The sequence below is a fragment of the Montipora foliosa genome, chromosome 2 (assembly GCF_036669935.1).
Source record: "Montipora foliosa isolate CH-2021 chromosome 2, ASM3666993v2, whole genome shotgun sequence".
Taxonomy (NCBI): domain Eukaryota; kingdom Metazoa; phylum Cnidaria; class Anthozoa; order Scleractinia; family Acroporidae; genus Montipora; species Montipora foliosa.
Genome location: NC_090870.1, coordinates 62,867,931 through 62,895,430, shown reverse-complemented (window position 1 = coordinate 62,895,430; position 27,500 = coordinate 62,867,931). Strand labels below are relative to the sequence as shown.

Genomic DNA, 27,500 nt, shown 5'->3' with positions numbered 1-27,500 from the left:
GTTGATTCGCCCGACACCTCAAAAGGAAAGGAACGCCACATCGAATTATGCATTTTTTTCGGAGGAACGGAAATAAAAGCGACTGCAATTGATAAGACCAGCGGCAAGGCTGCGACTGTGTATCTAGACTTTTTGTCTAAATCGTAAATGGAAGAACTCATGACTAGCAAAGGCAACTAAAACAACTAAAACATCAGCAACAACAATAACAACAAACAAAACAAAACAAAACTAAACAAAAAGCCATGACTAGCATGTGTTAAAACGCAACTTTTGAACAAAGGCAAAAAACAACAACAAAACAACAACAACAACAACAAAAACAAAAATTTTCTCAACTAGTAAGACTAATGATAATTTGAGCAGTAGCAATTCGTTTCATTAAATCACTTGCAGCAACTTACATTTTACCAATCGACGCTTCTTACTGAAAGAGACATTGGAAGAGAGATTTCTCCAGGTATAATTATGTGATCTCATAAAAAAGTCAAGGGGCTGCCTATTTTCTGTTGGGTTGAATACATAGTCGTGATATTTAATTAGGGGTTCTTAAAGAAGAGTTTTCCATTGGCAAGTAACTGTACTGTCTTTGCGCCTACGTGAAGGTCCGTTTAATGTACAGAAGACTTATATATGTTGTAATTTTAATTCTAGCCTTATTTGGTAATTTAACAGTATATGAATGTATATCATAGGTCAGTTCTTCTCGTTTACGTCAAGAACTAGCTAAGTAAAGTGGTTCACCACACGTGACTGTTTGAAGTCTAGTTTACAATATTGTAACTTTTGACAGTTTAAGTAGTTGAAGTACGTTTTCTAGATATATTCGATGTATTGAATTTATCCTGATATTTCTCACTACAAGAAAAATGTATTAACATTCGGTGGAGCTGAACTGTAAGTGACAGTGACAATGAACGTAAATATTTTCCTGTTGTTATGAGACGCACCTGTGCCACCATGGAAATAATTCAGTCTATTGTTATAAGCATATGTGAGGTTTAACAGGAGTAATGTATTCATCTCAGCTTTCCAACTTTCAAATTTTACGTCGAATATAATTTATTCATTTAATTTTAGGGAATGGAAATCTTCTAATCACCTCTAGTCCCCAGAGGTTGGTGCGCCTGCATTTGGTTGCAATTGGTGAAAACATTTCCATTTTCCCCACTGGGTTTTTGGGTTTTTGCATCTCGCAGTCTCACACCTTTTCAGCTTGAGTGGTAGTTATTTTGCTGGTACTTTAGTAAGTAGTATCTTATTTGAGCTATGTAACGTACTAATATTAGCACTACGCATCCCTATGTGTGAGTCGTGAATATAGATAGGACCTGATATTAAATTGAAAAGTTAAACGAGACTTACCTGTAAGTTGAGGTTTGACTTGAATTCTATCTCATAAAAAGTAGTAACCGAGGTGCCTGACACGAAGAACGAACAAAGCCTACTGGGAGTGACGTCACAATCATTCATTAAAAACAATACTCAAGTGGCCGAACCACAAATTAAATACAGGCAACCCAAAAAAGGAGGAACCGAGGTAACTGCACCTACCTAGGGTGGCAGAGGGTGGGCATGTCAGACACCCCGGTTACTACTTTTTATGAGATAGAATTCCAAGTCAAACTTCAGCTTACAGGGAAGTCTCGTTTAACTTTTCAATTCTATCTCATAAACTGTAACCTCGGGTCTGACATGAAGCCTTCAAAGCACGTGAGGACACTGAGTATATCCAAGCAAAACCTTTATTATGGGATATTTCACAAATTCCCTTCACTCTTGAGCAACAATAACACGATAAGCAGTAAACCTAGAGGTGAACCAACACCTAGCAATAAAGATTAAAAGGAAGGAGCCAAAACAAGGATGCCATACATCCTTATAGTAATAACAAAACAAAAATAACACTCGGAGTTCACATCCACAAAATACTTCAAATAAAACCTCTTAAAGGTTGTGTAACTACTCCACCCAGCCTTCTTAAGGATCTCATCAAGGGGGACAGAAGCATTGAAGGCTGCCGTCGACGAAGCGTGCCTGGTGGAATGTGGTTTAAACAAGTCCATGTCAATGCCTGACCATTGGAGGACCGTCTTGATCCATCTTGCCATCGTCTGGGCTCCAACCGCGTTATGGGGCTTCACTGTAGAAATAAATAACACACTGTCATGCCTCAAGGCCTCAGTTCTTGCGATGTAGTGTTCTAAGTACAAAAAGGGGCAAATATCTGTGTCAGCAGTGTACCTAAGGATAACCACTGGAGGAACAGGGTAATTGGGCCTACTCTGTTTTACATGCTTACAAAGTACAAGGACATATTCATTCGAAGACTTCTTTAAATACTCATCACTGATATCTAGCTGTAACAACGTTTGCTTTCTCTGAATAGTGACTAGAGCTAGTAGGGTGGCTAACTTATAAGTGAGTTCCTTTAGTGTTAATGAACTGTTGGGTGCAAATGTCTTCAAAAACCGTAAGACTTGGTTCACATCCCAAATGCCATGTAGCTTCTTAGAAGGTGGCTTTTGCTGAAAAGCTCCTTTTAAAAATCCACAAACTACCGTGTGCTTCCCTACTGGCAACCCATTAACTGAAATAATACAAGAAAGAGCTGATCTCGCCGAGTTAAGAGCAGAATAGGACATGCGAAGAAGCCCATGCAGGAACTCGAGAACGTCCGTCAGATCCGGTGAACACGGAGCAATCTGTCTTGAACTACAGAACACAGCCCATTTCTTAAAATAGACTACGTACTGTTTCTGAGTAGCTGGCCGCCATGAGCTGAGGAGAACATCGGTAACGTGCTCCGAAAAGCCCTGCTCTCTATAGAATTGCCTGACACAGGACATGCCATGAAACTGAGACGACCCTGCAGGTTGTGCATTTTGGGGCCCGACGGGTAGATTAGAAGATCGCTCTGAGCAGTCCACACCATCACCACTGGCTGCCCTGACAACATTTGGAGAAGACGAGTGTACCACGTCTGAGTGGGCCAGGCTGGCACCAACAGAACTAATTGGGCTTGATCCAACTCCACCCTGTCGAGGCAATGTTGAATGAGACTAAAAGGAGGAAAAGCATAAAAGTATTCCCCATGCCAAGATCTACTAAACGCATCCACAAAGGCAGCCCTAGGGTCCGGTCTCCATGGGGCAAACTGAGCATTAAGGGTTGTCGCAAAGAGATCAATGCTCAAACCCGGATACAAGACATAAAGTTTAGAAAATATCTCCCTATTCAGCATCCGCTCATGGTCTGAATGATGCTCCCTGGACAATCTGTCGGCTACGACATTGGTGCGGCCTGGAATATAGACGGCACTAACCCATATGTCCCTTGGAACGCACTAAGCCCAAATCTTACGAGCAACTGCATCACCAAGCCTGGATTTACTGCTCCCCATGTGATTGACATAAGCTACCGCTGTGGTATTGTCGAGTTCAAACCTGAGATGAACTGCAGTCATGTTCCCACAGAAAATAGTCAGGCAAATAAAGACGACATATAACTCCCTTACATTAATATGTAAAGATCGTTGGCCCCGGGACCAAACCCCTTGAGACTGTAAGGCACCATCAGAAACACACCGAACGCCCCAACCAGAGTCACTGGCATCCGCCTGAAAAACAAGGGAACATGGCGCATGTTGAATTCTACGACAAAGGTGGCTATCAATATTCAGCCACCAATTCAGCTCACACTTAGCCGCTTCAGACAAGTGCATAAGGCTATCATAATCACCGTGACTCCTACTTAGAGCTTGAATCTTATCCCGTTCAAGGTGACGATAGTGCAAACGTCCAAATTGAACACCGGGCAAAGAAGACACAATCTTACCAACAACCTGTGCTGCAAACCTGATGATCAGGTTTTTCTTTTCAAGAGCTTTGAGACACAGCAATTTCAGCTTGGCCCTCTTCTCCTGGGTTAAGGAAACTGTTATGGTCACGGAATCTAACCAAAAACCCAGAAAGATCAACGACTGGGACGGAACCAGAACCGACTTCTCAGGGTGCAGGGTGAATCCCAGCTTGAGGAAAAGGAGGATAGCTTTTCTCAAATTCTCGTGACATTCCTCATAGCTACTCCCCAGCACGAAAAAATCATCTATATAACCAGAAATGGTGCAACCTTTCTGCCGCAAGTGCGCCAAAGGGGGTTTCATGAGCTTGGTAAAAATCCTTGGGGAACTGGACAAACCCATGGGCAAAGAATTAAACTCATATAGCCCGGTACTCCAACGGAACTTAAAAAACGTCCGGTGTTCTGCAGCAATAGGCACCGAATAATAGGCATACTTAAGGTCTAGAGATGCAAAAAAGTCCCCAGGAGAAATCATCGTAATAACTGAACTCAAAGTATCCATCTTAAAATGACGGTACAAAACTGACTGATTGCAATTCTTCAGATTAAAAATTAACCTATGGGAACCATCGCCCTTAGGAATAACAAAGACAGGAGACAGACATTCCCCAATTTCATGACTAAATGGACTAACGCCTAACTGCAAAAGGTTATCTATTTCGGAACGTATGACAGTCTGTTGCTGTAAACTAAAATTCTTCCGACCCGGTACACTAAACTGAGAAGGGTCACTGATGAATTCGACGTGACAATGTTGCACATAATCTAAAACTTCTCGGTCAAGGGTTAACCTTTCCCATTCTGCTATACAATATTGCAACTGTCCAGCCTTAAAAGGGCGTTGATTATTAATCAGAGCTTCCAGATCTGAATGGGGTACATACCAAATGCGATGAGACTTTGCTATTGCACTCTTCTCCGGTTGGGGCGCATTCCGAAAAGGATATTGCTGGCCAGAAAGGTTACCACTGTAACTCGAGCGACCACGGAAACGCCTTCCTTTCCCACTCGCTAGACTACCCCGGTAGCCCCTGGCAGGATACGGGGCAAATCTTTGTCGACCTCTTGAGCTAAGTGGTCCCTTGCACACCTTGCTTTTGGTAAGTTCAGCGATTTCCTTCACTGTCTTGGAGGTATCACCCCCAAAGAGAAACTCATCTGCTGGGTTCGTAGATATACATAAACCCTTCGCAAACTCCGCCGTGAACTGGGGTTTTATGGCCTCTCGTCTGTCATAGTGTAGCGTGAGCCCATCCAGGCATGACGTTAACACCTCTTTTGAAGCTTTTGACTCTACAAGCTTATTAGCCACTTCGAGCTGACAATTAACCGAGGACAATAACAATGCTTGAGACGACTGCAATTTCACATGATTCACCCGCGTCCTCGCAGGCAGCTGATTCCAGATACTCTGCTCACACTTAGGTAAACACACCATCACATTCTCTGGAGTATTGCGGCGTTTCATGATTGTTTTGCTTTGATCTTGACTCACGCTTCACACGCAGCTCATTGATAACATCAGCCACCTTTTCATCAATCTTAGGTGCTTTGGCATCCGTTTCCACATCAAGCTGACAGCAGTAGTCAAGCAGAACATCCGTACCTGACTCACGCTCAGTCACAGCGGCTGGTCCACTGCTTGCAATATTATCCAAATCGTTTTGGACTGACACATATGAAACTTCTTCGCTCTCTAAATCGTCCTCGAAATCATCATGAGCCCCATGATAGCCACCTAGGCTTGCGATACTTTCATTCAGGCGCTGAATCCCTGCTAAAATGGCTTTATTTACAGCTCCTGCGTCAGTTTCAAGACCTGACATGCCCTCTCTAGGGTCAACAGAACCTTCTTGAGACATATCTAACAAGAAGATAAAGCAGGTTCAATTTCACAACATTTTCCGGCGTAAACATTACCGTAGACTCTCAATCCGGTACATCCAAAGCACCCAAACGCGTCGCACACTCTACCTTTCTATCGTCCGATGGCATCTCGGCTACGCAACCCAAGTATGGGCACCACAGTCTATTGGCCTACTTAAACGAGTTGAAAACGTGCAGCGCCGTGCAACAAAACTAATTTTGAAGCTCCCTTTCCGCTGTGATGTAACCTATAAGACCCGCCTCCAACTAAAAAATCTGTTACCTTTCTCATACTGGCATGAATATTTGGACATGGTTTTTTTCTACAAAGCTGTTAATAACTTAGTTTTCGTAGACAGTGAAGCTTTACCTGTAACTAGACAATTTGCGAGATCTCCTAGGACATCGAGCAGCAGTTCTATTACTTATATTCCTAACCGATGTAGAACTGTTACCTATCAACGTTCATTTTTCATGCGCGCGTGCCGCGCATGGAATGTTCTTCCCGCTGAGCTACGCACAAGGCACATCTCTCTAGCTTCATTTAAAAGTTTATTACTTCAATATTATAAAAAGGCTCTGAACTTGTACGACGTTGACGACATTAGAACCTGGAGAACAATCTGTTCTAGGTGTAACACAGCGAGGTCTCTCCTATGCCCGCTAACGTGCTGCTTCTAGCAATTTGGACTTCCGCTTTGTTTCCTCGCAAGTCTCATGCTTACATATTAGTAGCTTTAATTATTAAGTATTTTTATATAAATAATTAACGAGGGATCCACTGTAATTGGCTATGCTGTAGTGGTCTCCCCGCCTAATAATTTTTTTTTTTTTCTTTTCTCCTTGTATTATTTTTTCTATTTTTTACCTATATATTTATATTGTATTCCAGTTAGGCGAAGCTAAATAAATAAATAAATCCGCCTTCACTAGTTTACACAACCAGGTCGGTAAATGCCTTAACAAGGTCATTCCAGGTGAACTCGCGATAAAAGGTGACTATTACATAGGCCACTTCACCTTATAAACGTAGTGAACACGAACTTTCGAGCGGTTCGTAGCTGGCGAACAGGCGCCACATGGCACTAATGCGAATGCCTTCACGAGGTCATTCTTGATGAATTTTCCATAAACGTGACTATTACATAGTTCACTTCACCTTCTACACGTATTTCACAACTTCTGAAAAGGAATTCAGGTCCAATACTTACCTAAGATAAGCCAAAAACCCGGTAAATCGAAGAGCTCTTCGACACACGTCTACTCCCTCACGTAGTCTTGGTTCAATGATTGTGACGTCACTCCCAGTAGGGTTTGTTCGTTCTTCATGTCAGACCCGAGGTTACGGTTTATGAGATAGAACTGATATTACTCAGTATACGTATGGTAATAGTAGACCCAAACAACAGCACTTTTCCTTGCATGCGCATTTGTTCAGGTTATATGGGTTAGCATGCAAAAAAGAGAAGTATAATTAGGTTGAAATTTTGTTGCAGTAAGTAATGAACTGGCCAAGCAAATGGTCTATCTATCCTTTCGTTTGTGTTTTTTTTTCTTTATTATACGAAGTTATTGACTGTATTGGTGTAACGTCTCTGTAAATAAAGTACGTATGTGTGTAGTACCCTCATGTTTCATTGGTGTTTGTCCTTAATACTGATTTTCATGTCGATCAACAAGCTTGGAAAATTTGAATGCGACAATAGACATAGTGCTAGACAAGGACGGCTTTGGAAAATTATCTGTCCTTGCTATGGAGCGCAGCGACGGCCACGGTAGAAAATTCTAAGGCATTCTGGGGTCTCATAACAGAAAAAAAAAGCAGAAACAAAGAGAAACGAACAAAGAAAAAAGAAACAAAAGCAGCCTCCCCCTCCCCCTCCGACAAAAAAAAAAACAAAAACAAAATGTAACTACAACCACTACGTTTTTCTTCTTTAACATTTGTATATAAGTTAAAAGTGCTTTGACGATGTTAGAAAATGTCATGTAGACTTTTTGTAGGATACGTAACATAAAAGCCGCATAAACGCAAAAGATGTCTTTGTTTGAGCAGTTTGGATCTAAGTTATAGAAGTGGCTGTAGAAAACTTTTCATCACCGCTTGTTCCAATTAATCGAAATTTAACTGACTTGAAAACTACAACCAAAAGGTTTTGCTTCTTTAACATTTTCATATAAGCTGAGAGTGCTGTTACAATGTTAGAAAAGGTCATCGAGGAATTGTTTTTAGGATATGTAACATAAAAGTCGCATTGTCTTTGTTTGAACAGTTTGGATTTAATCAATAGAATTGGCTGTGAAAAACTTGTCATCACGGCTTGTTCAATTTAATCGGAATTAAAAAAAAAAAAAAAAAATGAAAGGAAAGCGACAACAAAGCGTCCCGAAACTATTCTGGCTGTAAAAATTAACCCGTAAAGCTCCAGAAAAAAGTTTTCCTTCTTTCACATAAAGTTGTGGACCAAAACTCAAAGCGAATAAAAACTTGATTTCTGGTTTATTGAGAGAAACGTTTGATTGGCAGCCAGTAACTGCGGACCGGAAGCGCAGGAAAGTTGCTCATACCAGTCCTACTTGACATCACACGAGAAATGCTTTCATCGTTATACTCATCTTCAGCCTTTTTACGTCCTGCATAAAGGATTATCCCTTGGAGCTACCTTAAGCGGGAACTTGAGTATGTCACAGCCCCTAAGAAGACTGTGTGAGCGTAATATAATGAATGACAGACTGTTTCTGATCTGTGCAAAAGTTTTGTTTTGGTCCCCTGGAAACACACAATGTATATTGCGTCATAGTAAAATCTCTTCTTCTTCTTCTTCTTAGAAGAGTAGAATGTTTCGAAATCTCTTCAAAACTCTTCTGAACTCGATGACATTTGCTCGAGATGTCGGCTACGCCGAATACACGTATTCTTGCTTATCGGTTTGCGGTTTGACCCATGTAAACTACTACTACATTATTATTATTATTATTATTATTATTGTTATTGTTATTATTATTATTATTATAATTATTATTATTATTATTATTATTATTATTACCCTTAGCTTTATTTTCCCCACAATTATTACGCTCCCTATTGGTGGATAGCGCGTTTAAGCAATAGTACTTCGAAGTCGTGTGGCACTTTATATTTTTGTCATTGGCTGATAAAATTTTGTCTTTTTACCCAGTTGACCCATAAGGGAATAAACATAGAAATATTGTCACTCGTCAAAGTCTACATCGTCGTACCCCTCCCTATTGATAACTCCACGCTTGACACGAGTGGGTGGAGCTTCGTTGACATGGTGACAACTGTTAGATTTATTACCCGTCTCCATATTTTCGCCTAGACCCCGTCCAAAATCTTCAGTAAATGCACGATCGGCGTCACGCGTGACAACCGTGGGTGGAGCTTTTAGTCCTTTCTACAACTCGTGAAATTTCTTTGTTTTGTATCCTCCAGGGGTTGTCCCCCGCCCCCTTTTGAAGTGCACACAACAGAACTCAGTAAGAGGAATCCTGTCCCTGCTCAAGATCCCGCCTCGAAAACAACAGAGACCTGGCAGATATTTGGGGTTTCGACGAAAGCCGTCAACATATAAGACTGCTTTCAATGACATAACTGTGTCTCTAAACCTTACGGACGTATCTCGAGAATGTTGTGATATCACGAATATTGAAATTCGCCGTTGAAACAGAGAAAAAATAAAAGACTTATACGCCCCTTTAATGGAGCTACGGTATGCTAAAAATGTATTGTTTACGATATGGTGAGTAGTTTTAAAGGAGAGACAAAAACTTCTACCCTCAACGTTGTTCTAACTGATTCATCGGCGCTGTTGCGTTTAAATCTAGTGTAAACTTGATTTGTTTTCTAAAAATTCTCTTGAACTAAAAAGTACATGTTTTATTCAATGTGTTTGTCTTTGTTTTGAGAAGGGAGCAAACACAAAAGAAATAAACAAACATTGACTGATTGATATCTTTCATCACACAGTGAGTAGTATTGATCAGCCTTACCCGGAACATACATTCTCTTTCATGGTCTTCCATCCCAACACAACAATTTTACAATCATCACGGAACAAAACAGATTATATGAGATAAGTTCTGTGTTCTTAAAAAGTGCTAAATATAAACTGTGTTCTCCCGATTAAAGAGCTGCTTCGTTCGTTCTCTTCAGGCTCACTCACTGCAGCAGCAATGACCAAAATCTGCCATTTTCCCTGCCCTATTTATGACGTAACCAAGAGAGAACCCCGAGAGAAACGACGGGGGAGAGAAACGACCGCTGGAAAGACCGGGTACTCGTCCCAAACTATGCTGGCATTGCAGTTGTTCAAGGGGCAACAATGTTTGGTCAGAAACCAACTATTGTCACTTCGAGATTCATGGCCACGGCCTATGGTTTTCATGCATATACACAGACTTTGATCCCAAAAAGCATGACCCTGTAAAGAAGATAATAGTTGAAGGTATCGCTCAGTGTCAGTATATATTTGATATTGTTGTCAAAGAAAATGATGCTGTTGAGGTAGGGGAGAAAAGGCGTTTCACTAGGTCACCACTATCACGGTGATCGTTCTATTTTTCACCTCCACTGACCCAAATGTTAGGTACACAACAGATTCCTCGGTGGGGCCCTCCATAGGAACGTTGGTCATTGATTCACCCGACACCTCAAAAGGAAAGAAACGCGGCATCGAATTATGCGTTTCTTTCGGAGGAACGGAAATAAAAGTGACTGCAATTGATAAGACCAGCGGCATTGCTGCGACTGTGTACCAACACAGCGGTCAAATGAGTGCGCATGTTCAAGCCACGCGCGTGCGGTTTTGGCGCAGAATAATTGGACCGAGATGGGTCGAGTGGCGGAGGTTGACAGTGGAAATTTTGTGTGCGCGTTTTATTGGCATCAATAAAGAACAGGTATCAATATCAGTTCGTGTTCCTTACCCACTCATTCGGCAACTTTGAGTAGTACCCCCATGCCTGAGCGACTATACAGAGTTACAGAGAAAAAAAATGCCATCCTATCGTCCAGGTACAAAGTGGTGCACCAGTTGCCCACGAAATGCAGATAAAATATTCCCCTCTAAGGACACATAGAAAAGACCAAAGAAGAGGAAAACGGTGGGTGGTACCAAATAGGTTCTTTTCTCACACAACATCTGTGTCGTTCTTGTCTTATAACAAAAGTTAAAGCTCAAATAATTCGAAGTCTTTCTCAATATATCATGGCTCTATGTAATATATCACCAATGATTTTTATTTTTTTTAGAGAAAGAGAGAGAGATAAGGAGGGGGCGGGGAGGGAGGGAGAGCAAACATTTACCTGCATTTAAATACTAATTTCATTCACCAAAGTAGTAGATACTCTGGATACACTCTGACACGAGTCGATGGATGTCCCAACCAGAAAAATCACACAGAGTTGCAACAACAGAGAGTTTGACTAAACCGTAAATGGAAGAATTAATGTCTAGCATGTGTTAAAACGCAACTTTTGAACCAAAAAAGAACAAAAAAGAAAAAAGAACCAAAAAAAAAAAGAAAAAAAACAGAACGAAAAACACACACACACACAAAAAAATAATAATAAAAAAAATAAAATAAAGTCGTCTGAACTAGTAAGACTTATGATAATTTAAGCAGTCGCAACTCCTTGCATTAATCACTTGCAGCAACTTACATTTTACCAATCAACGCTTCCTATTGAAAGAGACCTTGGAAGAGAAATTTCTTCAGGTATAATGATGTGATCTCATAAAAAAGTCAAAGAGCTGCTTATCGTACTTGACTAGTTTTCTAAAGAAGAGTTTTCCATTGGCAAGTTACTGTACTGTCTTTGTGCCTAAGTGAAGGTCAGTTTAATGTACAGAAGACTTTAATATGTTGTAATTTTAATCCTAAGCTTATGTGCATGTGGTAATTGAACAGTACAAAATGTAAATATACACTTAAGTAACTCTTTCTAGTATCGTCTACAATATTGTAACTTTTAACAGTTTACTAGTTCAAGCAAGTTTTCCATGTCTTCGATGTATTAAATTTGATATTTCTGTAGTAGTATTCGGTGGAGCTGAACTGTAAGTGACAGTGATAAGGAATGTAAATATTTTCCTGTTGGTATGAAATGCATGTGTGCCTCTGTGGCATTAGTTTACTCTATTGTTATAACTATACTAAGCTTTGAAAGCTGTGATGTATTCATCTCAGCTCTCGAGCGTTAACTTTCAAGTTTTACTTTAAATTTCTTCATTTTAACAAATGAAAATCTTGTAATCACCTCTAGCCCCCAGAGGTTAGTGCGCCTGCATTTGGATAAGGAGTACGTTCTCATTTACCCACTGGGTTTTTGCGTTTTCGTATCAGGCAGTTGCACAAGCTTTGTAGCTAGAGTGATAGTTATTTTGTTGTGTACTCAATAAGTAATATCTTATTTGAGCTATGTAACGAAGTTCACACCTATATCCTTGTGTACGAGTCATGACTATAAATGGGAACTCATATCAAACAAATATTTCTCAGTATATGAATAAGAAAAATAAACCCAATCAAGAACATGTTTCCTTGTATGCGCATTTGCTCAGCTTATGTGGGTTAGGAAGCAAAAAAAGAGAAGTATAATTAGGTTGACATTTTGTTGCAGTAAAGGTAAAGGTACACCTCATTTAGCGTCGGAAGTTCCTTTACTCTCTAGAGAGTATTCTTCCAGGAAGCCGACGGTGCGCTCGTTTTACCCCCCTCTTTCCCATCAGTGCTCCGTTTTAAGGGTATTTAAAGCTACTTAGGCTACACTGAAAGGAAAGATGTCGAAACAAGCATGCATGTGAGATCCGGGGATCGAACTCGGGACCTCTTGCACCAAGGCCGCGCACTAACCGTCTGTGCCACCCTTTCTCCTGTAAAGTAAAGAACTTTCCAAGCACATGGCCTATCTATCTTTCGGTTTGTTTTGTTTCTTTTTCTCTAAATATAATTATACGAAGTTATTGACTCAACTGTTGTAACGTCCCTGTAACTAAAGCACATTTGTGTGTGTAGCACCTTCTTGTTTCATTGGTGTTTGTCCTCTTGACTGATTTTCATGTCAATCAGCAAGGCTTGGAAAATTTTAATGCGACAATAGATATACAGCTAGACGAGGATGGCTTTGGAAAATTATCTGTCTTTGCTATGGAGCGCCATGTAGAAAATACTAAGGCATTCTGATTGACGGAGTCCCATAACAGAAAAGACAAAACAGAAACAAAGAAAAAACAAAAGCAGCCCCCACCCCCCGCAAAGAAAAAATCAAATAATAAAAAAAGTAAGAAAATGCAACTACAATCACTACAAGGATGCATCTAAGCCAGTCGCTCGTCATTTTAATCTCCCTAACCACTCCAAAAAACACATGGCTATCTGCGGACTTTCCCTACATCTAGGTACGACGAAAAGCCGCAAGAATCTGGAACAAAATTTCAACTTCCAAATCGGCACTCTTAATCCTCACGGTATTAACGAACGCTTTTCATTTAACTAATATATTCCTATTTTTCACGTTGCCATGTTACCACCGATAGCGTAGCTCCTACTCTACTATAAAAACTACACGTAACCCACAATTCCTCGATTCGCTCTGACGAAGGGCTAACGCTCGAAAGGTCAGCTTTTAAAATCTCTGTACGGTGGCCAATTTACATCATCAACTCCGTTGATAAAACCAAAAATGTTTGTATACTACTTCCCCACCGACGCAGTGCCACAGTTTCTATAGAAACTACCCCCTACAATCACTACGTTTTACTTCTTTAGGTTAAAAGTGCTTTGACGATGTTAAAAGATGTCGTGCAGAATTTTTGTAGGATACGTAATATAAAAGCCGCATAAACGCAAAGGATGTCTTTGTTTGAGCAGTTTGGATTTAATTAAGGGCGTTCGCGTGAAAATCTTCCCATTGTTCATTTCTCGCCTGAAGTTAGGTCATAAAGTAATTATTCCAAAAATGGAAAAAAAAAATTCGGGGATCACCGACTTTGTTTCGACGAAAAAGGCAAGGGAAAAATGCCCTAATTTCTATAGATGGTTTGTTCTAACCTTTCAATAATCTTTGTCTTTCCCGGCTCGAAGTCTGAGGTTGCTGGAAACATAGTCGTTCATTCCTTCAGCCCTTGGATAGCAGCTTGTTGCCGATCTGTTAGCCGTAATTATGTCATTATATTCAAATTTAGAATTATTTTAAGCAATGTGATCAATCAACAGATATTTTACTAGCCTTTGACTTGTCACGAATAACTGATTGCACTTGGGGTAGCTAAAAGTTAGAGCTTATTTTGGCCAAATAACCGCGAATACCGAGCGACAATCCTTCGTTTTATCGATATCTTGATCTTTTATTCTTTTAATGGAGAGGCCCTCTTTTAGCGTGAGGTTTGCCTCTCCTCCCCGAGAAGCACTAAACCTAGACAGAAGTTACAGATTGAAATTTCAAATTGCCGAAAATGCTCAAAGAATATCATAAAAATGACTTTTAGGTGCCATTAAAATGCGTTGAAAATCTTTGACTGATTCCTTGGTTTTCTTCATACTTTCGATGGCTTACCCTAGCCCTCTAGAAACCTTTTTAAAGCTTCTTTTCTAACTTTCTTTAGTTTATCTCTTCTTCAACCTTTTTCTTCAAAATCATGGTTGGAAAATGGCAAGGTGGCTCTGAATCCACCCTAGAATGTTTTTTCACTTTGCAGAGAGTTTTATAGACGAAATTGAGAAGTGATTCTCGTGTCCATAAGAGAGAGTTGGTTAAATTGTTCTGATAATTGCGAGATTCTCTTCTCAATTTCGTTTACAGCCGGCACTTCAAACATATATTTATTTCATTCAGAGAGTTTTAACTTAGCCTTCTAATCACACTTTCCAGCAATAAATTTAGGCGTTTTAAGACAAAATGTAGGGTGTTTTGGATGACATTTGTTGCCATGGTAATCTATTACGTTACGTTAATGATTGTCTTTTGTCAAACAATCATTGGTGTTTCGTATGGTACCGCAACATTGCCGTACCGTGAAACTTACAGTGTTGTAGAGTTATTCCTCGAATAAGAAATTCCCTCGAATTTGTTGGAGTCAATCGGTTAATCCACCTCTGGGTCCTTAGCGGCATCTGCAACCGCATTGCTAAGTAAGGGTTATTTTTAGGCAACAACGGGATATGTGATTTATTCACCGAGGGCGCATGATCGAGGATTCAGAAGTGTGGCTTGAAACAATGGTAAGCATGTTTTTCTTCGTTGTTTTGACGCGTGTACGCGCGACCGAAAACAAACAGTTTTCCACACACAACTTAACAATAGAAAAAAGGTTCCGAAAGGTCTTTGCATTCCTCTTAAGAATAAGGAGTGTACTACTTTGCCTAACGCTGATGGGCAGAGCATTCCATAAATTCGGATCTGCCACAGAAAATGCTCTGTCACCATAGGTCTTTTGATTAGACCTGGGGATGACAAGAAGGCATTGGTTTGCGGATCTAAGATAAAGACTTGGACTGTAACGATGTAATAATTCATTAATGTAAGGAGGTGCTAAAATATTCATAGACAAAAGCTTTAAAATAATACGTAGCTGGACCGGCTATGTGAAATAGATTCTGAAGAGCATAGTTAACAGAGTGGACTGGTTTTGAAGCTCGGCAAACATCAAATGAGTAAACAAAGATGCCAAGATTTAGGTTGGAAAGTCCACGACCGGGCACAATCTTTTGTTTGCGCTCATACACTATGCATGAATTACGTAACCAACACGTTTCTATTGGTTAGTTCCTCAGTACGAAGTAAACAACTATTTTATTTTCTGCACGGTCAAGGCCAAAAAGGAGAACAAAAACCTACAACAAAGAAATTTGTCGAGTTTCATAAGCATTCCCCTCTATTAACTATGTGAAGAGGTAACCTATCCTATCGCAGCCAATGTATTTAATGGCGTTGAAATTGCTCTTGTCATGGCAGATACTATTAATGACGAACGACAGTCTTTGTTTCTTGAGCTTGGTGAGTGACATGCGAAATTCATCGATACTGGTGGCAACAACTTGCTGAGACTGAGAGAAGGAAAACCAGTGCTGTGGATTTAGGCAAGCCCTGTTGTAAAAGGAGTGGACGCGGGAGACCATCCTTCGATATACCACCAGCTATTTTGGAAGAATAGAGAGGGCTTGGGTTCACTTGGACTCGCATTGTTAAAATGCTAAATTTTTCTCGTTCTACGATTCACAGACGTGTGGCAGATCCTGGTCTTGAAGATCTTAATAAGTTTTCAGACATAACTGACTCAGAACTTGATGACGTTATAGAAGACCCACCACTGGTCAATCCTACCTAATTGGGCACCTAAGATCCCTGGGACTACGAGTTCAACGTGACGGAGTAAGGTCAAGTATAACAAGAGTGGATCCTGACAACACTGCATTGCGTTGGGCCGCGGTAATATCAAAGACTGTCGTTCATCATTAATAGTATCTGTCATGAGAAGAATAACAGAAAGGGCTATTTCAACGCCATTAATTACATTAGCTGCGATAGGATCGGTTACCTCTTCAGAATCTATTTCATTTTTATCCAGTAAATTGAGCAGGCTTAGCGCCAAATGCTCCCATTCAATTTGTTCCGCCATTTTGTAAACTCAGTAGCCAATCCTTCTATCGGAATATGGAAGGTAGGTCACGTGCAATATCGAATGAAATTTTTCGACTCATCGAATGAATAGTTCTTGAATTATCGAATGAATTTTGCTGGAATCATCGAATGAATCTATTGCTTAAATTATCGAATGAATATTGCTTGAATTGTTTCATACTACCGAAATCACTAAACTGTTTCCACCCCGAAAAAAATGATCGATCGCATTTGAATTTCGACTTGCTCATGTGACCATTTGGAGCGCCCCGATTCGTGACGTGTCATTCTTGATGTGAGCAAGGCTGCGGGAGAATATAAAAAAAAACCGCGGCATGAGAGGAATGTGTACAAAGAACGTTTCACCGTTTGGAAATGATATGTGGTCACTGATGGTTGAACGGAGGGTGAGATATTTCAACAGAGTTCTACCCGGGAAGTTTTAGAGACATAGGATTAAAGTACCAAATGAGTGGTCTTACAAAATATGGAAGACGAGTTTTGTCAAACCTGCAACTTATGTCCATCGGTCCGTCAATCGTCACACAGCTAAGGGTCAACCGAAAAAGCTGGAAGAATCAGAACTAGATTTACTGCAACTGCTGATAAAAAGCAGCCCTTCGGTAACATATATAGCAAAGCTGGATACTTCGTGGTTTAAAGACTTGCGCACTTGGCCAAGAAGAAAATAAAAATATGCCATACGCTTGCGAGGCAGTTCAATGTAAACACATGATGCTTTGTTGTTTCAAATTTCATGCTCGTAAAGCCAAATTGTGTGGTGTGGTCTATAAATACCAGTATAGTATGGGTTTCGACAAAACACTGACCCCCGGTGAACTGACCCCCTACTGACACCCTTACTCACCCCACTACTGACCCCCTATAAAATCAATGGGAAAATGAAAATTAAAAAAAGAACTATCAATGGGACCCGATTCAAGTTCATCAATAAATTTAGCTTACCTGAAACTTTCAAGATGGCGGACGCGTTGCAGATTTCAGACTCTTGTTCTCCTTTTACTCTTTAGTGGAGGTTTTGTTGACGGAAAATCGATCACAGAATAAGATTGAATATCATCAAATATTGCTTTCGTACGTATTCGGAAATGAAGCAAAGAGAAACGCTGAAAAATGAACAGGCTTGCGAAAGGATCGCGATGGACTGCTCGTGCCACGAACACTATATACAATAAAGAAATGTACGACTTCTGGTGAACGAACAAAAGAAGCTAATAGACCTCTTTCATAATGGCGGCCAAATAAAATATTCTTTATCGTAAATACTTTTGTTCTTGGGCCATCGTAGTTTGATCAAAAATACGACACAAACAGCAGTGACAAACATATTGAACTTGTTCATTTTGATTATGACTTGACGTTAAGGCCCTAGCTAAAAATGACAATACTTCAGCCATTGCTGACCACGTCAAGGCCACTGGACATAACATCAAGTGGGATCATTTTGATATTTTAGCGAAGGGCAAAACTGACTATCATTGTAAAATAAAAGAGACCTTCTTTATTCAAGAACTTGAGTTAGCTTTCAACGTCGGAAGTGAAAAGCTGATGCTTTATTAATCTTTCCTGTTTTTATTATTATTATAATTATTATTATTATTATTATATATTTTACTGTTAAGTATTTGCTTAATCTAGGTTCCAGTCCCCCCATCCGCTTTGTTATACATAAATAGCTGTTTTAAATTTCAACGGTTTCTTTTGAAAATGTATGTAGAGCACATACGAAACGTCAAGTCATAATCAAAATGAATAAGTTCAATATGTTTATCACTGCTGTTTGTGTCTTATTTTTGATCAAAATATTCTTTTGTTTCAATGCTAATAAGCCCTACTAACCTCGCTACGCGTGACGAGTAATTTCAAAAGAATATTTGTTTTAAAACGAGGGCAGTAGGTCTAATTAACATAAATACAAAAGAATGTAAAAGTGGTCGCCATTTATGAAAGTGGTCTATGAGAGATCTTTTGTTTTCGTCCACCAGCATGGCGACGATGACGTCACATGAAAACCTCCTATCGGTTGTTGTGGAACATCGAAGGCGGGACAAAACGTGTTCCGTATGTGAGAAACTGTAAGACCACTCATTTTGTACTTTAATTCTATATCTCTAAAACGTCCCGGGTAGAACTCTACTAAAACATCTCCCCCTCCGTTCACTGGGTTCAACCATCAGTGACCACATATCATTCCCAAACGGTGGAAAGTTCTTCGTACACATTCATCTCATGCCGCAGTCTGTTTCTTTATTTTCCCACGGCTGCGCTCACATCAAGAATGACACGTCACGAATCGGGGCGCTCCAAATGGTCACATGAGTAAGTCGAAATTCAAATGCGATCGATCATTTTTTTCGGGTTGCAAATAGTTTAGTGATTTCGATAGTAAATGGAGCAGAGAATCGAGTGCGTATCAAGGCGAATTTATCGAATTTTGCTACAAGTTTATTGAATGTATTGAACAAACTCAAAGATATTTGAATTTTATTGTTAATATGTGGAAATTTTCAAACGCGTATACGCGACTTCGAATATTGACACATTTCGGCAACCATAGACGAGTACGAGCACCCAAGGCCTTTTTTATATGGGAATCTCTGGCGCATAGCACTAATTGGTGACACAAAAACAAAATAATCTAGGATAACAATGCTAAAAATAGTAAAAGCTAGGAAAACTAAAACGAAATCTAAAACCTATTTACAAATAAAATTTTGCTTAATGACATAGAATCTCAAAGTTAACTATTAAAAAAGCATACAATTGCTCCAGCCATCATCAGTTATGACAGTCACGTCAATGACAGTTTGACAGACAATTTCCGAAATCTGCCAGTGATGACCAATGTAACTGGCAAATTTAAAATCGGTTTTAGTGTATTATCGATTCAAGCTGGCCCTTGAAAACGTCTCGTTTTGCTTTTTCTGCTTTGCTGTCAGTCTCTTTCCTGGTGAAACCAGATGCATTAAAGATTGCGTGACTGTGGTAAAAATAGCTTTGATGATGTGTACATCGACTGACTGGTGCCCAGAAAAGCACGAGACCAAGGCGGTCAGACGTTTACAAAATAACACATGCATATATTTTGGTTGTAAAAGGACGTGATACAGCATTACCGAGTTTACTTCACGCGACGGAAAAGGAGCGCTTCAATTTGCTCTTCACAAACCATTGTATTGTGAAGAGTGACATCTGTCAACCTCTTAGAAATGTTCATTCACTCGTGCTTTCACTACCATTCACGCAATGACAATGGAGCAAGCTTATGAGCAAGATATATCTTCTGTTATTCTCGACGATCTAACGGATTCTCCATCAAATGATAGCGTTTTGAGCGAAGATCTGAGTGGCTTTCTTGACGCAGTTCGAGACGGAAATGATTCCGAGGTGCGACTGTACGTTTTGCAGAAATCAGTCGATGTCAATTGCACGAACTTGATCGGAGAAACTGCACTGCAAATAGCGGCAAACAATGACCATCATGACGTTGCCAAGTTCCTTGTTGAACAAGGAGCAGATGTGACATCCGCCCTTCTTCAAGCCGTGGCTAACGAATCGACAGTTTGGGTTAAGGCGTTACTCGATTTTGTAGAGGATTCAAATACACAGAACCATGCCAATTCATTCGAGCAGAACACTTCCTTTGGATTCGCTAAGTCATACAGTTCGTATATTTCGCCCTTGATGTTGGCAGCCCAAAATGACAGTACAGAGATTGTTCAGCTATTCCTTCAAAGGGGATTTACAATTGAAGAACCGTTTTTGCATATTAGATCGTGCAAATGCGACAAGTGTGAAAGCTTAGGAAATCGAATAGGTCGCTCAATTTATCGTTTACACAGCTACCGAGCGCTCGCAAGTCCTGTTTACTTATGCATGTCCTATTTGCTAGATAATTCGACGGAGGAGCAAAACATCAAATCGTCCAGAGACCCTCTGGTGCGCGCCTTTCTACTAAACCGTGAGTTTGAAAACCTCGTGGAAGCGGAGTACGAATTCAAGAGCGATTACAAAAGGCTCTCTAACCAATGTGAAGAATTTGCTGTGTCCCTTCTTCAGAAATGTCGATCAATGGACGAAATAGGGAGCGTAATGGCCGTTCCCGGAATAGAGCAATTGGAACATGTTAAAGTGCGTGGAGGAAAAGAAGCCCAGAAGCTCAGTGTGTTGAATTTTGCTATTGCCAACAAAAACGAGAAGGTAAGTGGCTGCCGTCGTAAAAAAAGCGTTCATCAACTCGCAATAAAGCATAATCAGAATTATTAATCGGAAGTACGGGTGTGGCATCACCTTCCTTTGCCCTATTATGTTTACATTATAATAATTACTCCTTAACATTGGCGTGAAATTACATTGTTGCCATGGCAACTTTCCTACAGTGCTAAAATGGCGTCGTATGATTTGTCATCCATTATATTAATAGCTAATCAAATGGTATACTCGTGAAATCAGGGAGCCTCTATGCGAGGGAAATTATTGGATTTTGGTCAAAACACGCGTGAAATTGTTCCCTAATTCAGGCCTTCTGATATTACGCGATGGTGCGATTTCGCTCAATCGACCTCAAATCGCATCCGATCGCACAATTCACGAAAAATCGCATAATTCACAAAAGGACGCACAAAATTCATAAAATGAAACATAAATCAAGACGTTTTTTAGAAATTCCTGCATAAATACGCCATTTTTAAGATGATTTATCTCGGAAAAAGGCTAAAAAACCTTTGTCACCTTCGATTTCGTAAACATTCGAAGTTCAAGGCTTTATTTTTCATGTCGGGGACCTGGTACGAGTCTCCTTCTATTGGTGCAACACAGTCACGCCCTTATATACACACCACTGAAATGACACAGTTGCCTTCTCTTATAGAAGAGATTTGTGAAAAATAAGCGAAGTTGTAAGTTTTTCGGCAAAATGTACTTTCTTTCGTTGAAAACTGATAAAAACTTACTCATGGATAAGTTTGTTGTGAAAACGCTTCCCACATTCCGCCCGATCTGACAGCTCACAATCGAGCAAGAAAGTACCTCACAGGTACGCTCCACGTGGACGATGGACTGATGTTTTTCTCGTCGTGCAATATTAGGGCCTTTTATCCGAGAGAAAATAAGCCGCGGCTTACTCTGGCCACGGTGTACAAAATACGCAAAAGGAACTATTTATACGAATATATATTCCCAGGTCAATATAAGCCGCGGCTTGAAAAAGACGTGAACGTAGATCAGATTTTGTACCATTTATATGGGGTGAACATTCGAGTCTTCTGTAAGCCGCGGCCAGCTGAGAAAGCCGCGGCTTATTTTCTCTCGTATAAATGGGGGTATGGCCCTATTGTGATTGACCATCTTCGGAAGTTTGCGGTTGACGAGCACCTTGATCATTCATTTGGCATGTTAGCTGTGTCCTTTCAACTTTTATTTATCCCAACTAATGTCGATCGAGATACATATTTACTGTTCCTTTGTGTTCAAAATGTCTTTAGGGCAGCAAAAAAGTGTTTTTCTTAACCTGAAACCGTATAAAACAAGCTTAAAATTGCTGAGAAAAAAATCGCATAATTTACATTATTTATCGCATAATTGGCCTTTCTAATCGCACAATCTGCCCTGAAAAAATCGCATAATTTGCATTTTTTAATCGCACCCTATCAGAAGGCCTGCTAATTGCACTCGTCACCATTTGATTACCCATACTATCTTCGCTTGCATAACATTCCCTTCATTTTGCGTGACTTATTTCATATTTCAGATCAAAATTTAAAAATTTTATTGTCATTTATACGTAAATTACGTACCTTACTCGTACTCAAAAATATGAGTCAATTGGACGACGTTAAACGGAGAGAAAAGGGGCCGACCATCGATAAGAGAAATTTCTCGAAAGCCTGAACTCGTATAAACAAAGGCATGCATTGGAGCGAGGATGATCCCAGTTCCGGTCGAAGTAACTAAAGGAAAGATCTCGTGACGCGCTTTGCCGTGGTCGGCAAACTCGAACTTCAACACCCCCCCCCCCCCCCATTCAAATTCCCACCCCCATCGGGCCAAAATGATGTTCAAATGCCCTACCTATCGTTGGATTTGTCTGTCATACCCTAGATAGATAGATAAATAGATAGATGGCCTTTATTTTAAAACAATGAGTAATAAATACCTTTCGAAGACCTTTTTTGTAAGCCAATCGCTCACAAGTGCTACATCTCTTCCTTTAAACTCTACTGTCTCATCCAAACGCGTGTTTTATAGATGTTTAGCGACTTCGGCGCCCGAAAAAAAAATTCATTTGACACTTGACACTTCCGGTTCAATTTTCCCCACCCCACGCAGGCAAAGGTCAAATTCCCCACTCCCCGAGCAATGCCCGGGGTTTTCCCGGGGGGTGGGGAGGATGTTATAGTTTCGATTTGATCGGCGCATAACGGTGGAGAGCTTGTAACGGAGAAAAGCTTCGAAATCGAAACAGCCACTTGAAACTCAAACTGTGCCTGTATTTTTGATTTAGCCTTGCACTTGAGAAAGAAGAAGAAGAAGAAATCCTTTTGTTTCACGTCACATGTCTCTCTAATGGACGCTTTTCACGGAAAGGAAATAGTGGATGCTCACGTTCTTAAGTTTTGCTTCCTGTAGTTAAAATTCTTAGTCCAAGAAAAGCTCTAGCTGCAAAACTCAGTTACACCAAAGTATTCCTTTAATAATCGGGTTGCAATCTGGTATAGTTAAAGCCCAGTTACAGTCACAATAGGAAAAATCCGGATTTTAAACTTCTTGTAGAAAACACAGGTGAAGTAAACAATAAGCCCGTTAACGCCTTATCAGTCCAAAATGGCCACTATTTTGGTATTCTTTTGTTCACTTGCAAATTAGCCCTTGTTGCTTGTCTCAAGTCTAAATATTCTTTTGAATTCTAAGTTTAGGAACGAGGCAAAAAGAGCTAATTTGCAAGTGAACAATAGAATACTACAATCATGGCGGCCATTTTGTAATATATAAGGTGTGTAACTCTGCAGATAGACAATGATTTACAATGTTTATCACATAGGGGGCAAAATTGCTGAATGCTGATTTGCTGAGACGGAGGGCACTTTTTTTCTTAATTACGAGGGCCCTTTTGGTAATGAGGGCATGATTACTTGATCCTGTGATTGGTTAACAGTTGCTTATCCAGAGCAAGCAAAGTTACAAGAGAGTCTAACTTCCAGATTCTGACTCTGATCAAACTGCTTTTTGTCCATATGTAAAATACAATTTAATTAAATTACGCGCTAATTTCTGTTGTGAGCATGGATTTATTGAATTCAACTTCAACGGAACGAAAACGCGTTGAGTTGATTGTGCTTTGTTGCAGCATTGGTGAATGGGCTTCCCTCAATAATTTTGCCCTTTATGTGATAAACATGTAAGCGCACTGTGTCATCGTGCAATTAAGGATTAATTTCACTTGTATTTTCAAAGTTTTCCAAATTGCTCTTGTCTCTTTGCAACTCGAGAAATTTTGTGAAAACTCTGAAAATGCACGTGAAATTAATCCTTAATATTGCCCTTGGGCCAATGCGATTACATAATATGCTAATTTATTCTGCTCGTTACCGGAAGGAATACATGTGAGAAAGTATATAATGAGAAAGTAGCCAAAAACCTTTAGTGGGTTATTTCATTTCGAGTCCTGAGTCGTTGGTATTAGATACCCCTCTGGATGATGGAAATCCTTACCCCATATTTTTTTGTCTTGACCCTTTGAAAACCAAGCTTTAAATCTGAGGGGCGCTGGGTTAAATTTTTTGTTGTTGACTTCTTTGGAGAAAAACTCTGAACCCCAGCTTGCAAAAGCCCCCTTCTTGGAGGTCGATGAAAAATGGAACGACCTCTGATATTGCGACAATCATAAGAACATTTATTATAAGCGATAGAGGACTTTTTCCGTGTTTACATAGCCTCATCTAAACATGAGGGGAAGTTGGGAGAATTTGAGGTAGTTATGCAAACCTGAGGAGCAGTCAAGGGTTTGAATAACTGTCTCATTTTTTCCCATCTCCCCAGGGCTGGTGTTTAGATGAGGCTATGTAAACTGGGAAAAAGTCCTTTATTGCTTTTATAAAGTATTTCTCAAAAATCATTTGACAAATGAAGGAGAGTGCGGGTTTTTTTACTTCTTAGTTGAAACAGATTCTCTTGATACATGCTCATATTTCCAACTATCCAATCAAAACGCACATATGACAAAACATAGCCAATCAAAATCTATGTGATGTCAAAACCGTGTTTACATACTCTCGTCTAAACACAGCTATTGACCAATGAGAGTGGACATACTATCCTAATTATTTTATGGAATGAAACAGCTTCCATAAAGTAGTTGGGATCTACTTTTACCATCATTTGGAAGAAGTCCTCTTCTGAGGCCTTTTTCCAACAATAATGGCATTCCATTTTATGCTAAAGGTAAGGGCTTCATGGGTTAACACAGTTCAACTACCGTAAAGACTCGCAGATAAGCCGCACCCCGAGTTTAGCAACTCAAATTTTGGAAAAAATGTTTTTCATGAAAAAAACTCGAAAGAAATCCAAAGTCGAGACCATGAAGTGTTCTGTCTTCATCCAAGGCAAACTCGCCAACAATGGATCGAAAAATACTTTAAAGTCTTACGCGTAATTTTAGTTCTGTAGTAGAATAAACATCATGTCCACCAAATATGACATACGATTGATATTATTCTGGTATTTGTTCACAGGTATTTCTCCATTCAAGGAAGTTTTTCCACAGAATTTTGCTCGTAAATTTGTTGTTTTCTTGCATGCACTATGCGAAGCTGTGTAACCAGGCATAATATCGGACGATGGAAGACTGGACCCCGAAATTCACAGCACCTTTCCCAAATGGTCTCGCAGATAAGCCGCACCTACGATTTTGATCGCTTATTTTTGGAAAAAAGGTGCGGCTTATCTGCGAGTCTTTACGGTACTATGAAAACCACCGATCTGTGGAATGGGCCCGAATTACTGAGTCACTGCCCCGCCCACTTTCGCTTGTAAATAGTTCAAATTCTTGAAAAGTGTTGTGGTTGACACTCCACTTTTCAAGTCAGAGAACAAAACATTAAACAGCGAGTCCATGTTTGCACTTGCAACCTCTCCAGTGGACAAGAACAATTTTATCCATTTTCCCCCGGAACATGATTTTTGAAAACATATCTTTCCATTGTTGTAGTTGTTTTGGTACACCTTGACAGGGAAAGCTGGCAACTGCTCACCCCGTGGGAAAGGAATTTCATCAAAATGTTTAACTGAAGTGGGCATTCCACAGATCACTGGTTTTCCTAGTAACTGGCACCATCTCTCTGCACAGTATTTTCCCAAATCACCTTAGACAACAAGTCACCATGACATATTGGGGCTGGACTGAAGTGATTCATTGCCAGAGTGACTGGCATGGTGAATTTTTGAAAAACCCCTGTCTTGTCACTTCTCATGATCCATCAGAAAGCTATTAGCTGGTCCACCATAATAATTATTATAAAAGAACTAATTCACATTATCTCCTTGTCAAAATTATTGCAAAATGTAATTGAACAAGCATCTGGTTGAGTCCTGTTAATGTGTTACAGCAATTTGTTACCTTCAAACTGTGCTTCCATGTTAAAGTGTTTTATGATATTGATACATTATTTCTTCTCAAAGACTTGTGGGATTGTGACAAGTATTTCTACCCATGGCCTACTCCAGACCTTAAAGCCATTTGTAGACCCTTCCTCATTGGTGATCTTCAAGTGGCAATTGAGCCTTCTCCCGTTAGAAAGATAGTCTTCATTCAAGTCAATCAAACCTATGATGAAACAGGTATCAGTGGTTAGGTTACAGATGAAATAATTAAATTATTATTGCTGATAATAACAACCTTGTTGAAAGACGATAATGGAGAGATGACAATTTTGTCAACAGCCCTTCCTTGAATTTTTTTTAAAGAAGTTGTTTCTGGTAGTTCTCCTTTAACTACTATAATTACAGCCCAAGGATATGAAATTTCTGAAGATATTGTTGTTTTAATGTTAATTTACGTGTGTAATGGAATGAATTGAAGGCAAAAATGAGGCTATTTGAGGTGAAGGGTGACTTCATTTGGGTAATTAACTTTTACCTAATAATTATCTTCTGGTTGCCTCTGCAAAAGACTAACTGAGTGTTACAGTAATAATTATTAACCTGCTGACTCCTCAGGGGCCCTTGGAGGCTCTCAATTGACGAGTAAAATCGTCCGGCATTAGACAGAATAAAATCTTGTTAAGTTTCACTCCCAGGAGTTAAGAGGGTTAAAAGAGTTTTAATGGACTTTTGAATTTTTTTTCTTTTTAACATTATAATTCTTTGCTCGTATTTTGCATGATTCAAACAGACTGGATATTGGAACAATATCCTGCCCACACCTCAACCATTGTTGGCATCATTGGATGGGTGGATCTCACAGATCCTAAGGTTTGTTATGTACATTTGGTTTTTGTTTCATCTGTGCACTTGTAAGACAACAACCTGCCCAATCAGTTTTGATATTTTAAACATTTTTAATTATTTCTACTCCATTGTCATTGTCGTCAATGGGTTATTTCATTTTATTGTGAGGTGGGAGCATCTTCCACATCGGTGGGCTCCCTTCCAGGTAACTGGCTATTTGCAGCTCTTCAGGTGTCTCTCTCATGAGGGTCGACCACAGTGAGTTTCCAGTCCTTGCAATCACTCTCACACTGCTCTTTCCAAGTCATATTGGGCCGCACAGGCCCACGCTTTCCCTGAACCAGCATGTTTACTTGGCTGTGCTTAGGATGAGCAGGGTTCGTACGCGTCTTGAAAACCCTTGAAAACCCTTGATTTTGAGAGTGCATTTTCAAGGCCTTGAAAATCCTTGAAAATCTCTGCTCTTTATTCCTTGTCCTCGAGAGTCCTTGAATTTTTTTCTGACCCACATTTTTAATCTTTGAAAACTTCAGTGAAAATAATCAGCCACTCGAGTCATGTCGTACAAAGGCGACAAGCTGTGGGGTCGAGAATGGTTACCAGTGCCTTTGCAGTATTTTCACGCATGTACGTTACGGAAAATGAGGAAGAATTGTACTGTCAG

The 27,500-nt window shown here is 39.9% G+C and overlaps 2 protein-coding genes across 5 annotated transcripts in view; both read left to right on the top strand.

The window, feature by feature from the left end:
* LOC137985098 (heat shock 70 kDa protein 12A-like) overlaps positions 1–1,499 on the top strand; it is a 16,185-nt gene extending 14,686 nt beyond the window's left edge. For all 4 annotated transcript variants that reach the window (XM_068832601.1, XM_068832594.1, XM_068832575.1 and 1 more), the window contains exon 5: positions 1–1,499. This exon is cut by the window's left edge and continues 926 nt beyond it. In XM_068832601.1, the coding sequence (XP_068688702.1) occupies positions 1–147 (147 nt within the window). In that variant the 3' untranslated portion in view covers positions 148–1,499.
* Positions 1,500–19,363: 17,864 nt separating this feature from the next.
* Positions 19,364–27,500, top strand: part of LOC137985143 (L-fucono-1,5-lactonase-like) — a 22,813-nt gene continuing 14,676 nt past the window's right edge. Inside the window, exons 1-4 of the mRNA XM_068832644.1 lie at positions 19,364–20,593; positions 22,896–23,000; positions 26,069–26,227; positions 26,781–26,860. Of these exons, the coding sequence (XP_068688745.1) occupies positions 22,958–23,000; positions 26,069–26,227; positions 26,781–26,860 (282 nt within the window). The 5' untranslated portion in view covers positions 19,364–20,593; positions 22,896–22,957. The remainder of the gene's footprint in view (positions 20,594–22,895; positions 23,001–26,068; positions 26,228–26,780; positions 26,861–27,500) is intronic.